Here is a 13,751-nt window from a genome sequence, read left to right on the forward strand (position 1 = left end):
GAAAATATTTTACTACGGTGAAATCGTAGTAGGGTTTTGAACAGAGTGACGTAGGTATCTACCTACTTGGATTTTATCTTTTGGTTTAGATGGATTTGGGATAGAAAAGGATGGATATATTATTGTTAAGTTGGAGTTTGATTGTAGTTTTCTGTCTATTAAAGGGCATTTATGCGTACGTGACGTGGCGGGCGTCTCGAAAATCGATGCAACGCAAACATGTTGATGTGCGAATAACAATCAACGCGATTCAACCCTACGGTTTGGATGCGGAGTAATAATAGCGTCGGGAGGGACCGTTCCTCACAGAGGGCCGTGTACACAAGCGATTATAATTCCTAATTAGCGGGACACAAAGTTCATTATGCAACGCCGCAAGCTCAGTCGTGACGGACCGTGCGTACACACGGAATGTAAACCCTAATTAGCATGGAATAAAGTTCATTATGCAATACCTGAAGGTTACAAGTAGCGTCGTACTTGCAGTTGTGAATGGTTTATACTCATCGATTTTAATAACTCTGTCTACTACGGTTCTGAAGAGGGCACTAAAAATATTGATCACGTTTTTATACTTTGTAATTTGTAGTTAACCTGTTAATATGGCTTTGATTTATTGTGATCTCTTCTGTGACATATTATGTAGAAACTTAACTAATTTAATATTAATCGATAAAATTAAGTTGCAGTCCGCGTTCGTCTTTTTAAGTAGTTTGTAAGTGGTACCTAAGTATTTATTTTTAGAGTTTATACTTCTAGGGAGATTAAAATGCGATTTTTACCATATTTGACCCTTTAACACTTCACGAGAAAGGTTTAACTTTATAGTTTATACCCATTATACTAAAAATATTCAAACAAACAAATTCGTATAGATACGCAAAGATACGCACTGCAAAGAAATGACAAGTGAAGGTTACAGTAACTAGAAAAGAGCTGATAACTTTCAAACGGCTGAGAACCGACTTTCTTGGATTTAGCTAAGAACACTCTCAATCAAGCCACCTTTCAAACGAAAAAAAATAAATTAAAATCGGTTCATTAGTTTAGGAGCTACGATGCCACAGACAGATACACAGATACACAAGTTAAACTTATAACACCCTCTTTTTGGGTCGGGGGTTAAAAATGAAAAGATGCCAAAATATGGGTACAATAAGATTTAAGAAATATACCCCCAACGACAAAAGACGCATTTTTTTATTCAAGCAAGCAATTTCTCAGTAGATCGCTTCGTTGTAAGATGAGAAGCACATGTAACATTAGAATAGAGAGATATAACGGTATTACTACTCCACATTTCTTTGAAAAGGGTCGTCGTAAATATAAGTAAACTTTGAATTAGATTGTTCAAGAAAGCGGGCCGGGAATACAATCGGGCGATAGATCGGGCGACAGATCGGGCGACTGGTTGTGGGACTTGTGTGTGGAATAAGGGGAAGTAGGGGCTCGTTGTCACCACCTGTCTGTTTTAATAGCTTTCGGAAGACGCAGTCACGTCCGGACCGTCGCACGCGCATCTGCCCATGCCTTCGCGCCAAATCTAACGTTTCACATGAACATTTCAATGTTATTCGAAACTATGAATGAGTGAGTGAAAACTTTCAGTGTTTTATTCGAAACTAATACACTTGTAAAGTGAAACTACCTAAGTGAAGTGTATGTGAAAATGTTGGGATTGCTCGCCTCGGAGTACGCGGGATATCAGAATCGGATAACTTTGCTGCAGCAGCTCATTGAATGTGGGGATGTGCTGCTCGGTCGGGAGTTCATTTGTGGTACGTTAGCTTGGAAAACAGCGATTACTTCAAGCTGTATATTATTGTAAGCTGAATTTTATTTAGGACAGTCTGACAGCCGAATACTTAACGAAGTACATTTCAAATACTAAATTACAATTTTTTGACATACCTACCTAACATAAATTAGACATGTAACATTAAATACGCTTTTATGCTTAAAAAACGCTTTGAAGCTTGAAGGTATGGTATCAGAGACGACATTAAAAGATGTAAGAAAGAAAATAATTCCTTATCGAAATATAATTAAATTACTAGTACTTACACGTAGCATTAAAATTTAAAACTAAATAAAAGGTTCTATTTGAATGTAGAAAACCTACAATCGACCGCCCACGGATTCGCTCCCGTGGGAATTTCGTTGTCAAAATCCTACCTTATTCCTTGTCTACACTGTAAAGGGTAAAATTTTAGCTTTTTTGGTCCAAGGGTGAAAGAGTAAATTAGTGATTCAAATAATATAGTATAGTAGTATGCTGTATTAACCCGTTGCATCTGTATATAATGCGTAGTTTCAAGATACATTAGTTAAGTAGTAAGTACAGTAGTTAGTAGATAAGTAGTTCAAAGTGTAGTTTCAAGACCCAGTACCTACAATGTATACCAATAAGCATATTAAACAAGGTCTGTGAATATATAAAATCTAAAAACAAACAATGCAGCATCCAAATCTCGGAGCAAAGCTCGAAGTCGACCGTCCCTGGAGTACGCGCCGTCGAATCTCAGATCGCTATCACTTTTATTTACTGCCGCATTGTCTTGTTCAACGTATCAATTCCGCTAATTAACATCCGAAATGACATAGACGTCCAGTTTGAAATGCATAATAATATGACAAGTGTACGAGGAGCTAATTCTATACCTGACATTTTTGATATTTAATGGTTTTCGCGCAACGCATGTGTCGCAGCTTGATGATTAAACTTAAAACATAGTATATTATCGAAGTTCAGCTCAAACCACTTTTAGAATAGAAATCTGAGATATGGCATGTAGGTTCTCTTTATGACATAGACGGCTAGTAAGAAAAAATCAGATATTTCACATGATCGAAACTGGTTTGGTTGACAAGGGATCGCGGCTACCAACATTATAGTATTTTTGGGGGCTTTAAGGGCGCGTTTACATTTAAACCAAAAAATGCGAGTTTTCGAGCTCCAAATTAACCATCATAGGAAAATCTTTCACACAATTGAATACATGTTTAAAATGAACCAATTTTTCGTATTGACATTTAATGTATCATATTTAAAAAGACTATTTTTGTTTATTGCGTGGCTGCTTATTGCAATTTGGAGTGATGTTTATTATTATTTTTATGTTAGATCAAATAAATGGATTCTTGAAATCTTTAATTTTTTGATTTTTGTGAGAGCGCGGCCTTAAGTGCAGATCTCTGCATCGTAATCCTCATTGTTGAGATCGTAACCTTTCCATTATTCATCTAATGGTAGAAGTATTCTTGGAATGGTAATGCAATGTGTTCCCAGATTCTTCCTCATTGAAATGTATAGACAATATATATTATTAAATTAGTAACCAACCAATTTAAAGCCATTATTTTGCATGGAGTTATGAGTCCACCTCCGACACGCTCGGCGACCCACCACCCTCTTTCCGGAAACATTTGAAAAATATCATTGATAAGTTCTAGTGATGTTATTACGAGTCGGGGCCCATATTCGATCGGAACTTTTATATGTGTAACGAAAAGAATTGGACTTTGTAGAACGCATTTTCTTTGTATAGAAAACCAGGGCTCAGTACCATACACAAGTATTAAATGATGTTATATATAGGCAACTGTTACTATCAAAAGCATCGCTAAAATCATTAAAATCGTAATGGTTTTTTTTTTCGATCTCAATCCGATTTGGTTGAATGGAATGGATTAAGAATAGACAGTAGCCGTAGGCCTACTGGTTTTATTAATTGCCCTCTTGATCACGTCAGCGCAAGTCAGGCGGGCAGTGGTTAATAATAGACAATCCTTCATGTAACTTCCTATTATTTCCCTTTGCATTGTCTCACTTTAGCACCAATTGAACTTATGGCATAATCACGGGGTCCTTTATTATTAATTACATCAATTATAACCATTATTATCTATTACATTACCGCCAATTGAGATTGCAGTCAAGGGCTAACTTGTATCTGAACAAAAAAAAAATTCATTACACGACGATAGACATAAATCGAGGTACTAAAACAGTTTTCTCTCTGAAGTTTAAACTTTTGTTCGTGATGTCATCGACGAGTGACACGTCACAATTTCAATGCTCGCTTGTACCTAAATGGGAAAATGCCATCTCTCCCTCATTTCCCCAGATGTTTCTGCTTTCACGGTCTTTTTCAATTGCATCAATAGGTAGATTTGTACAATTTCGTTTTTTTTTAAATGCATATTTTTAAACAATTCTACGCTTAATGAGAAATACTTCGGAACTCCTTAATAAATGTATTTTTATGGTAAAACTGAAATAAATATATTAAGTATCCACCTAAAACATTTTACCTAAATAACTTCTAAAGGCCTACGCATTTAGATGGAGTGGAATGGAGCTGAGTCTTTAAGAAATAAACTCAGCTTTTTTCATTGAAATGTATTTAAATATCTATGTTTATAAATGTATATTATTAAATTCAAAAAATTATTAAATGGGAATATTGAAAACAAAACACAGAAAGCATTCGGCGAACTTAGGTGCGTTTAAGCGGGCCGTGCGTCGCCGCTGTGCCAAAGTAAATAAAGCCTAATTTGATTTGTTATCAAGGAAGACGCCGCGCTTCAGCTCCAATCCACTCTGTCAGTGTGCGTTCCGCCTTACGCGTCATTTTATAATTTTCACGAGATTCTATAATATTGTCACTTACTACAGTCAGCAGTGGTGAAAATAAATAAATCATGTAACAAGTGTAAATTAAAAATTTATAACACCCCCGACAAGTGAAGGTTACACTTACTAGAAAAGAGCTGATAACTTTCAAACGGCTGAACCGATTTTCTTCGATTATAGCTAAGAACACTCTCGATCAAGCCACCTTTCGGTTCATTAGTTTAGGAGCTACGATGCCACAGACAGATACACAGATACACACTTCAAACTTATAACACCCCTCTTTTTGGGTCGGGGGATAAAAAACAACAGTCTACTAAACTAATCCGAGGTAAGATCAGTCAATTTAAAAGCTTTATAATGTGATAACGTGACAGTCGCATTTAATGTCATAACATCTAGTCGCAATGATTGTCATTAATTGTAGTAGGTAATTATAATCGGAATTATCACACTGGCGCCTTGTCTTTACTGAATTGCACTTACAGTCTTGATTAGTTGTTTAGTTTATTCCTTTTTTCACTGTGTTTGTTAAATAAATGCCTTAGTACGTCTTGATTGTAATCCCTGTGGTTACATAATACCTGTTTATTTATATTGCGCTGTTTGTTTTGCGATCAGTTCTTCAATGAATCTATTGATGTTTCTACTTCCTTTTTAATTATTATTGATCATTCTAAGCATACAGAAGTTTATACATCCTCAAACTAAGTCATAGCCGTAACACATCATTAGATTTTGTAAAAGACACATTTTCATGTTATGCATAATGCGAGTTGCGTTACGACATAGTGCAGCAAATATGCGGTTAGTTGACGTTTCCACTTAAACAATTAAAGTGCACGGACGCTATTATTTCCCTATCTACCTCGAATACCCACCTACACTATAATTTAACGACAATGCACGTTCCGTATAAATCTTTTGACATATTTTGTTTCTATAGCCGATGTGTGTGAAAATAAATTGTTATATTTATTCTTGTCTGTACTGACACCGAAAAGCAACAGGTATTATCATTAGACGAGTCGCAGAAAGCTGTTAGAACCAAGTAAAATAAGTTGTTGTAGTGTGGAGATCCCTACACAACGTTTAAATCATTCATGAAAATACATATTTTAACAGCATTATCCTATCCATCGATAGTTACATTATCTACTATACGATAAACTAACACATCTGTTTCTGTAACAGTATTGGTACCAAAATGCACTTTAGGTGCTCCCTAAAATGGCACTTAAAGAACCTTTCGATAGATTCATCTTATCATGATTCATGCGTCTTTTAAATTGTGCTACTCACAGAAATCCAAATACTAAGGCTAACTAAGGCATTAAATCTGTGGTGCTACTATACTTGTTCGGTCTTCATCTCCCTTCTTCCATGCTGATATTTCTTCTTCGCTGGTTCAGAGACCAAGAAAGAATTATGATTTCAGACACTAGAAGTTGCCACTCATGTTTCTTCTGAGCAATTTGAAGCTTTTTCAGCTTTTCCTAAGGCTTTCAATCTTTTCTTTTCAGTCATATTTTCTGTTCAGTCTTACTGATTAAAACCACCTTCTCCTTCTACGAGTATATGGTTGGTATTTAGAGAATTAGGTTCTTTGAACACGTGCCTCTTAACGTAGTCTTGGCATTAAAATAATAAGGAAAGTTCCCAAGTTAGGAAATCTAAAAACACCGTAGGTATTATTTTGGCTTCTGTTGTTTTCTCAGGGACAAAGGGGGCACCATTTAAAAAAAATTCTACACCCCTTTGCGTAAAATGGTCATGCTTTTTGGATTGTTTTCAGTTGTTGTTGTGTTTTTGCTCACGTTTTATTCTTGTCGCTTTTAAAATAGATTTTGACATTTTAAACAATACTGTTTTTGTTCCATTGTCTAGTTCTCTTCATTTGCTTGTTTAAAATTTTACATATTGTGTTGTTTAAAGGCATAAATTTTAAGTCTGTTCTCAAAACTATCAATATTTCCACAGTGCACCAAGTTTTCTTATTGTTAAATGTCTTTTAATGAGCTCTAATTGCATCTTGTTGCTTTCCCTTTGATGCATTGAATGTTTTGGTGGACCAGGTTGATAGCATAAGATTTTTGCTATCTGGTTTTATGTAACATTTTTCTATCATAGGTTCTGTTTCCAATTCTTTGACGGTGAGCTAACGTAAACTGGAACTTTAAGAAGGGTCTTCCGTCACTCGCTTGATACAAACGTAGTTCCAATTTCATTTGAATATTAAGCAACCAGTCCATGAAATTTTGCAGACATATTCTAGAAACTAATATTTTTCTAAAAATTTGTAGTTTTAAAATTACAGGGGCTCAAAGATTTGTATGTAATTTTTAAGACCGCGTAACTTTGAAACCGAATATTTTAACAGAAATCTGGAAAACCACAGACATAGATATTAGTTTCTAGAACATGTCTGCAAAATTTCATGGACTTTGGTTGCTTAATATTCAAATGAAATTGGAACTACGATTGTATGAAGCGAGTGACGGAGAGAACCCTGTTAAGTGCAGTCCTGTGCAGTCTTTAGTTTATGACATGTAGATTGTAGACTGCGGGGTCATTCAGAAACGTAATCATACGATTTTAGTTCGTCAAGGGTTACGGGTGACGTGATTATGCCACTTATAATATGTATGCCATTCTGATACGTTCTCATAGTTTGCTTTTGTGTCGTTATTCGTAGCATTGGTACCGTTACCGCTAGTTAAAATTGTTTCACTCCATTCCAAGCCATCTATGTATTTCTATTGGAATATGTTTCACTCAGTAGCATTCTAGAGTCTAGCTAGACTGTCTCTGTATTGTCTTGCTACTGGAATACGTTTCAGTCAGTAGCATTCCAGACCGTCTTTGTATTTTTACTGGAATAATGTGAAGAAAGTATGTAACACATTGTAATTTATACTGATTTTAGTGAGCAATTCAGTCGGGTTAATCCAGGTCGACCAATGAAATTGTAGTATAAGTCTAGACGTCCAATCCACATTCCAAAGAGTTTGCAACTCAAATGACTAGAAATAACTAGAATACCTGTACATTCTAAAATAGAGTTTTATTTATTTTTAAGTAGGTATGTATAACAGTTTATAATTCATCCTGCAAAACGTCGAAAAAATACTCGAGTACGGAACCCTCGGTACGCGAGTCAGACTTGCACTTGGCCGGTTTTTTAACCCCCAACCCAAAGAGAAGGGTGTTATAAGTTTGACATGTGTATCTGTGTATCTGTCTGTGGCATCTTAACTCCTAAAATAATGAACCGATTTTAATTTAGTTTGAAAGGTGGCTTAATCGAGGGTGTTCTTAGCTATAATCCAAGAAAATCGGTTCACCCGTTTGAAAGTTATCAGCTCTTTTCTAGTTACTGTAACCTTTTCTTGTCGGGGGTGTTATAAATTTTTAAAAATCAATCTATATATTATTTAACATAAGTAGAATTTGTTCTGTTACTACAGTTATACGTGCAAATATAAGGAGCAACACATTTGCATTCTAGCAACGGTACAGTCCACAGTGAGACATTTTATCATTCTAATCTTTGCATGTTTCTTAGAAAGAAATAATGCCTTGAATAAAGCGGTGCCCGGTTTTTAGATGTGCTTGTATTTATTACTATACTTTTTATTACATTTTATTACACGTATAACGTTAAAAATTTGGATTGTGTTTTGTCATTTAGTATTTTTACTAAGTTTGTATTCTTGTAAAGAAATAAACTTTTCGTACGATTCAGCCGTGTTTAATTCATTTGAAGTACAAGATAACGTTAGACAGCACTAAACCCGACTACTACCTGTGAACTGGCGATAGATAGATAGCGATAGATTAACGGCCGAAATTATTAATCTATCTATCTGTAACATGTCAATAAGTTTCTTAGCAACGTTGTTATTTGTCAAGAATTATATGATCTTTCTTGACAAATAACAAAGTTGCTAAGTTACTTATCGACAGATTAAAAATAAATTGATTATTAATTTCGGCCGATAGTAATATTGTTTTTATACGCAAATCTGGAAAAATAGGTCCTCTTATCTACACTATCCTGAATTTTGAGGTGCCTTTCACTCAAATAATTCCATATGTATTGACATAGTTTTTTACCAAAGCCAAATTGGTCTAAAGTCATTGTTTTTCTATCGCTAAGATTTTTTAAAAAGCTATCTCAAATCGATTTGATGACGTAAAGCCGCCGTAAATTGAGTGTGCCTAGTAATATTTGGGCAAGTGTAGTACAATGGGCGCGACGCATTATCCCGTAGGTCAGCGACCCGCGGGAGAGCTAGGTCATTGCTATCTACGTGCCCCCTTTACGTTTCACGAGGCGTCTACAACGTAGAGCCGCACTGACGACCAGTCGCTTGAAATACAAGTGTAAATAAAAAATTTATAACACCCCCGACAAGTGAAGATTATAGTAACTAGAAAAGAGCTGATAACTTTCAAACGGCTGAACCGATTTTCTTGGCCTATTCCGCGCCTACGATCTAAAGTATCTGAGTTTTCCAAAACATCATTTTCAAATAAATAATAATGTATCAAGGCAACGTCCATCTTGACAGCTTGACATTTGTCAATTGACATAATATTATGAACCTAACGGTTATGTAACCTTCTTTTCTACAAGAAAACTAGAAAAGAGCTGATAACTATTAAACGGCTGCACCATTTTTTTTGGATTATAGCTAAGAACACTCTCGATCACGCCACCTTTCAAACAAAAAAAAGTAAATTAAAATCGGTTCATTCGTTTAGGCGCTGCGATGCCACAGACAGATACACAGATACACAGATGCACAGATACACACGTCAAACTTATAACACCCCTCTTTTTGGGTCGGGGGTTAAAAACTACTCGTAAGATACGCTGCGTCGCATCGTCCGTCTTCTGCACGCCTGTAAATGTTACTGTGTCTATCTATGTTGATCTATGTGTATCCCTGGACTTTATTCAGTGATATTTAATATTACCTGCGTGCACTAAAGCTAGCTGATGCCCGCGACTTCGTTCGCGTGGATTTAGTTTCTAAAAACCCCATAGAACTTTTTGGTTTTTCGAGATAAAAAATAGTCTATGTCCACCTCCAGTATGCGAGCTATCTCTGTACTAAGCAAGTAGGTAATGCCCGAAACTTGTGTTTTTCAAAATCTCGTGGAAGCTCATCCATCTTCTGGGATAGAAAGTAGCCTATGTCCTTCCTTGGGAGTCCAACTAGGTATTTCTGTGCCAAACGTAAAAATCGGTTAAGCGGATGGGCTGTGAAAAGCTAGCAGATGGACAGACAGACACACTTTCGCATTTAAAATAAATATTAAGTAATTATGTAAGAATGGATTATTGAAGAAGTCACTGAGACATGCTAAACAAGCCCAAACGCGATGAAATTATTATTAGTGATCGAAGAATTCCTCTAGCCTCCTCCCACCTCCTTCATCACACCAGGTCGATGGTACCCTAAGATGACGGTACCACATTATCTTTGTAATGTCATCAGAGATTCAAACACACATGATAATACAATGGGTTCGAATAAGTTAGGTGATAATTAGGTAAGTCAGATTCCATTGCTGTGTTAAAGTTTTCAACTTAAAAGAAAACGACCAAATATTTATTACTTATGTAGTTTGTAGGCCCAGAACTGCAGACTAGAATTTTAGCCTGTATTATTAGCGTCTGGTCATGGTTAATAATCGTCAGCATCGTTATTATCACCCTAATTGCCTACGCCCATTGCTGAACACAGGCTTTTCCGAGAACCATGGTCAATGACCTTTATTTCATGGTTAATAATGTTATTAATGGTATCTCTCTAATCTCTATGGTTACGTTGCGACACAAACACAAATAGCTTGAAATAAGTTTATAGTCTTTTCTTGCTCTAAAGTAGTCTAAAGCATAAATCTAGATAATAGTTTCGTTCTAAATGAAAGGTGTTTGCTTGTACTTTAAGGCTTTTAATATTTATATGTAGGTATAGGGGTGTGATGAACTATGAACCTTAAGTAAATTGGTTTTTTTTGGGACTTTGTGTGAAGTATTTATTACCTATACAAGATACCTTTTCACACGAAAGAATAATCATATGATCTGAAATATTCCACCTGAATAGTTTCAGAATTAACATTTTTATAGGCTTTCTTCTTTATGTACAAAATATTTTTTTAAGTCTGTTAGGTTGTGCTAGGAGGTAAATACAATACCTACCTCGCAAATTCTTCGCAAAGGCGGTTCCTCTGGTGCTGCAAATGTTCATGGGCGGCGGTAATCACTTAACATCAGGTGACTCGCCTGCTCGTTTCCTTGCTATTTTTATTTAAAAAAACCTACTTGGTATTTCAAAACTCAAAATCATTTAATATAGCCAACTTCTGGTTCTTAAGACCCGTCAAGACTACCACCGCTTCGGAAAGCAGATCCAGCTGAGAAAAACCGGCACTTAATTTTTTACAACCATTCGTACTTCCACTCCCAAAACGAAATTAATAGCTCAATGAACATCTTCAATCAAAAGAGGACCTGAGAGATTGCCCTTTGAGCCTCGAATTTCAAGAGAAATTCATTAAAGTGAAAATTAAGTAGGTAAACGACTCGAAAGAAAAATCATGAGAAGATCTCAAACTGTCCCAACTCCCAATTGAATTTTTTCCTCATGATTTTTGAATCGCGATCTTCTGCTATGTTTATTTTATGTTTCCATAATTGGGGGATGTCCGGAATATCGTCCCATAGGATTATGACACTGAAGAAATAAATGTGCACTTGTGCATTATACTTCTCTGCGTCTATGGCTAGGTCCAAACAACGCACCTAGTGTTTATATAAGACCTAGGACCTGGATATGCTACAATAGATATAGCGCATAACTGAGTATGCTCAGTAGTGGAGCGGTGCGGGAGGGGTGACAGGTATCACAAGTTGAATCACTGAGCTCTCGCGTCACGTCATCACACTCCTTCCGCATCACACTCATCACACTCCTTCCGCATCACACTCATCACACTCCTTCCGCATCACACTCATCACACTCCTTCCGCTCCACTAGGTACCGCAGGAGCCTATTCAGTTATGCGTTATGCCTGTAGCATGTAGACTTCGTTTAAATTATCCGCTGCCGATAGCCGATATTCGGCTGAGGGGAAATTACATACTTAATTCGATTTTTAGGGTTCCGTACCTCAAAAGGAAAAACGGAACCTTTACGTTCTTAACACGCGCTACCATTCCTGGCCCGTGTTTGAAAGTCGAAAGGGTATCGGCCGGGAGTCGAACCTGCACAATGACTGTTTACATTACCGCTCAGCGCCTAAACAAACACTCGGCCCTTTCTCATACCACACTACAAGCTGTTACACAAGCGAATTCACCCCTTAAGACCATCGCAATAACAGCTAAGATCGCTTGTAATCTTATTATGTACGCAAGGTACATGATGTTATTTGAAAACAGTCTTCGAGTGTGACCAAGGTATTTTACCGCTTAAGAGATTTTAAAGCTAATGTATGATAATATGTGCCGTGTTGGTCTAGTAGTTAGAATGTATGTTTGTTGACCCAGGGTCACTATGTTGAGTCTTCACTAGGGGCATTTTGAGTTTTATAACAACTTGTGGGGTTTTGTACTTAAGTAGGTGATTATACTTGGTAAAAGTACATAAAAGAAAACGTTACTTATGAAGTATGAAGTAACTGTAGCGGTGACGTATATTCCCATTTACTCCATAGGTTCCATTTCCAAGCAAGACAAGCCTTTTCTAGGAGAGTTACGACAGTAAAACATGATGGCAAACCTTTGAGTTCAATCCGCTCTTTAAACAGAGTTTCAAGCTTAAAAGCCAATAATTCACATCAAGCACGTACACGGGACATGAATCCGTAGACATAACTGCATGCATTACGTCTACGCCAGCGTTCACGCCACGCAAGCGGTATGCCATGTCTCATACAGTTCCATACATTACAACGCAATGGCACGCGCTACGTCTACGCTTACGCGACGCATACACGGCCTGTGTGGCCGGCGCTTAAATGTTTATGAGTTATGGCCGTCCAATAATGTATTACAGAACTGTACACAGTTTGGATAAGTATAGAAGTGGTTAAAGAACGTGAGCCTATCGTCGGGCAGATGTCTCGTAAAACATCAGTGTGCGTTAAAAAAAACTTATTTGTATCGCGTTTTAGTTTTACCTAGTTGCTTTGGATGCTAGATAATAGAGATATAATACCTATATTATGTGCTTTCGGATTATGTAGATGTATAAGGGAGTGAGTTGCTAAAAATTAAATGACATGGATACAATCTGTATTAAAGATAGCAGTTACCATTTCTATTACATTCTGTTTCGTAGAATTCTGTGGTATTGTACATATTATTAATTTAGTTTTTTCTTTTTCAGGTTTAGACAACCGGATATCAAACTCAAGGAGTTCAGTCTCGCCGTAAGTTGATTTTTTTTTTAAATTTTTGGATACTAATCAAGTACTTAAACATAACTTGATTCTAATTGGTTACTCAATTTTCATAAGATCAAGTTTATTGGTTGGTTAAAGGGCAAAACTGCTTTGTTTTGTGTATTTTAATTACTTTATATAGGTACAACTGACCCTAAAGTATTTAAAGGCTTTTAATAGGTAGATGTACAAGTTGATGCCCGCGACTTTGTCCGCGTGGATATAGGTTTTTACAAATCCCGTGGAAACTTTATGATTGTTCGGGATAAAAAGTTGCCTACGAGTATGTCAATGTCCGAGATGCAAACTAACTTTTTACCAAATTTCATATAAATCGGTTAAATGGATGGGCCTTTGAGGATCCCGTGGGAACTCCTTGATTTTCCGGAGTAAAAAGTAGCCTATGTCCTTCCCCGGGATGTAAGCTAACTCTGTACCTTTTATCAAATCGGTTAAACTGTTGGGCCGCTAAAAGCTAGCAGACATACTATACTTTCACATTTATAATATTAGTAAATTAGTAATAAGTACGGAAGTATGGATATTAGTATAAATATGGATTTGATGTGATTGCAGGGACGTGGTGAACAATCTCAGGCTGTCGGAAAGCGACGACGAGGTTGCTGCCACCACCACAAGGCTAGAACCGTAA

The 13,751-nt window shown here is 36.6% G+C and overlaps 1 protein-coding gene across 4 annotated transcripts in view; it reads left to right on the forward strand.

Moving 5' to 3' along the window:
• Positions 1-13,751, forward strand: part of LOC123876385 (AF4/FMR2 family member lilli) — a 343,642-nt gene that overhangs the window by 306,620 nt on the left and 23,271 nt on the right. For 3 of the 4 annotated variants that reach the window (XM_045922616.1, XM_045922615.1, XM_045922614.1), the window contains exons 10-11: positions 13,045-13,087; positions 13,676-13,747. In XM_045922616.1, the coding sequence (XP_045778572.1) occupies positions 13,045-13,087; positions 13,676-13,747 (115 nt within the window). Of the gene's footprint in view, positions 1-1,224; positions 1,779-13,044; positions 13,088-13,675; positions 13,748-13,751 lie in introns of all 4 variants that reach the window. The other variant, XM_045922617.1, reaches the window with a different exon arrangement.

This window comes from Maniola jurtina, chromosome 21 (genome assembly GCF_905333055.1).
Source record: "Maniola jurtina chromosome 21, ilManJurt1.1, whole genome shotgun sequence".
Classification (NCBI taxonomy): Eukaryota; Metazoa; Arthropoda; class Insecta; order Lepidoptera; family Nymphalidae; genus Maniola; species Maniola jurtina.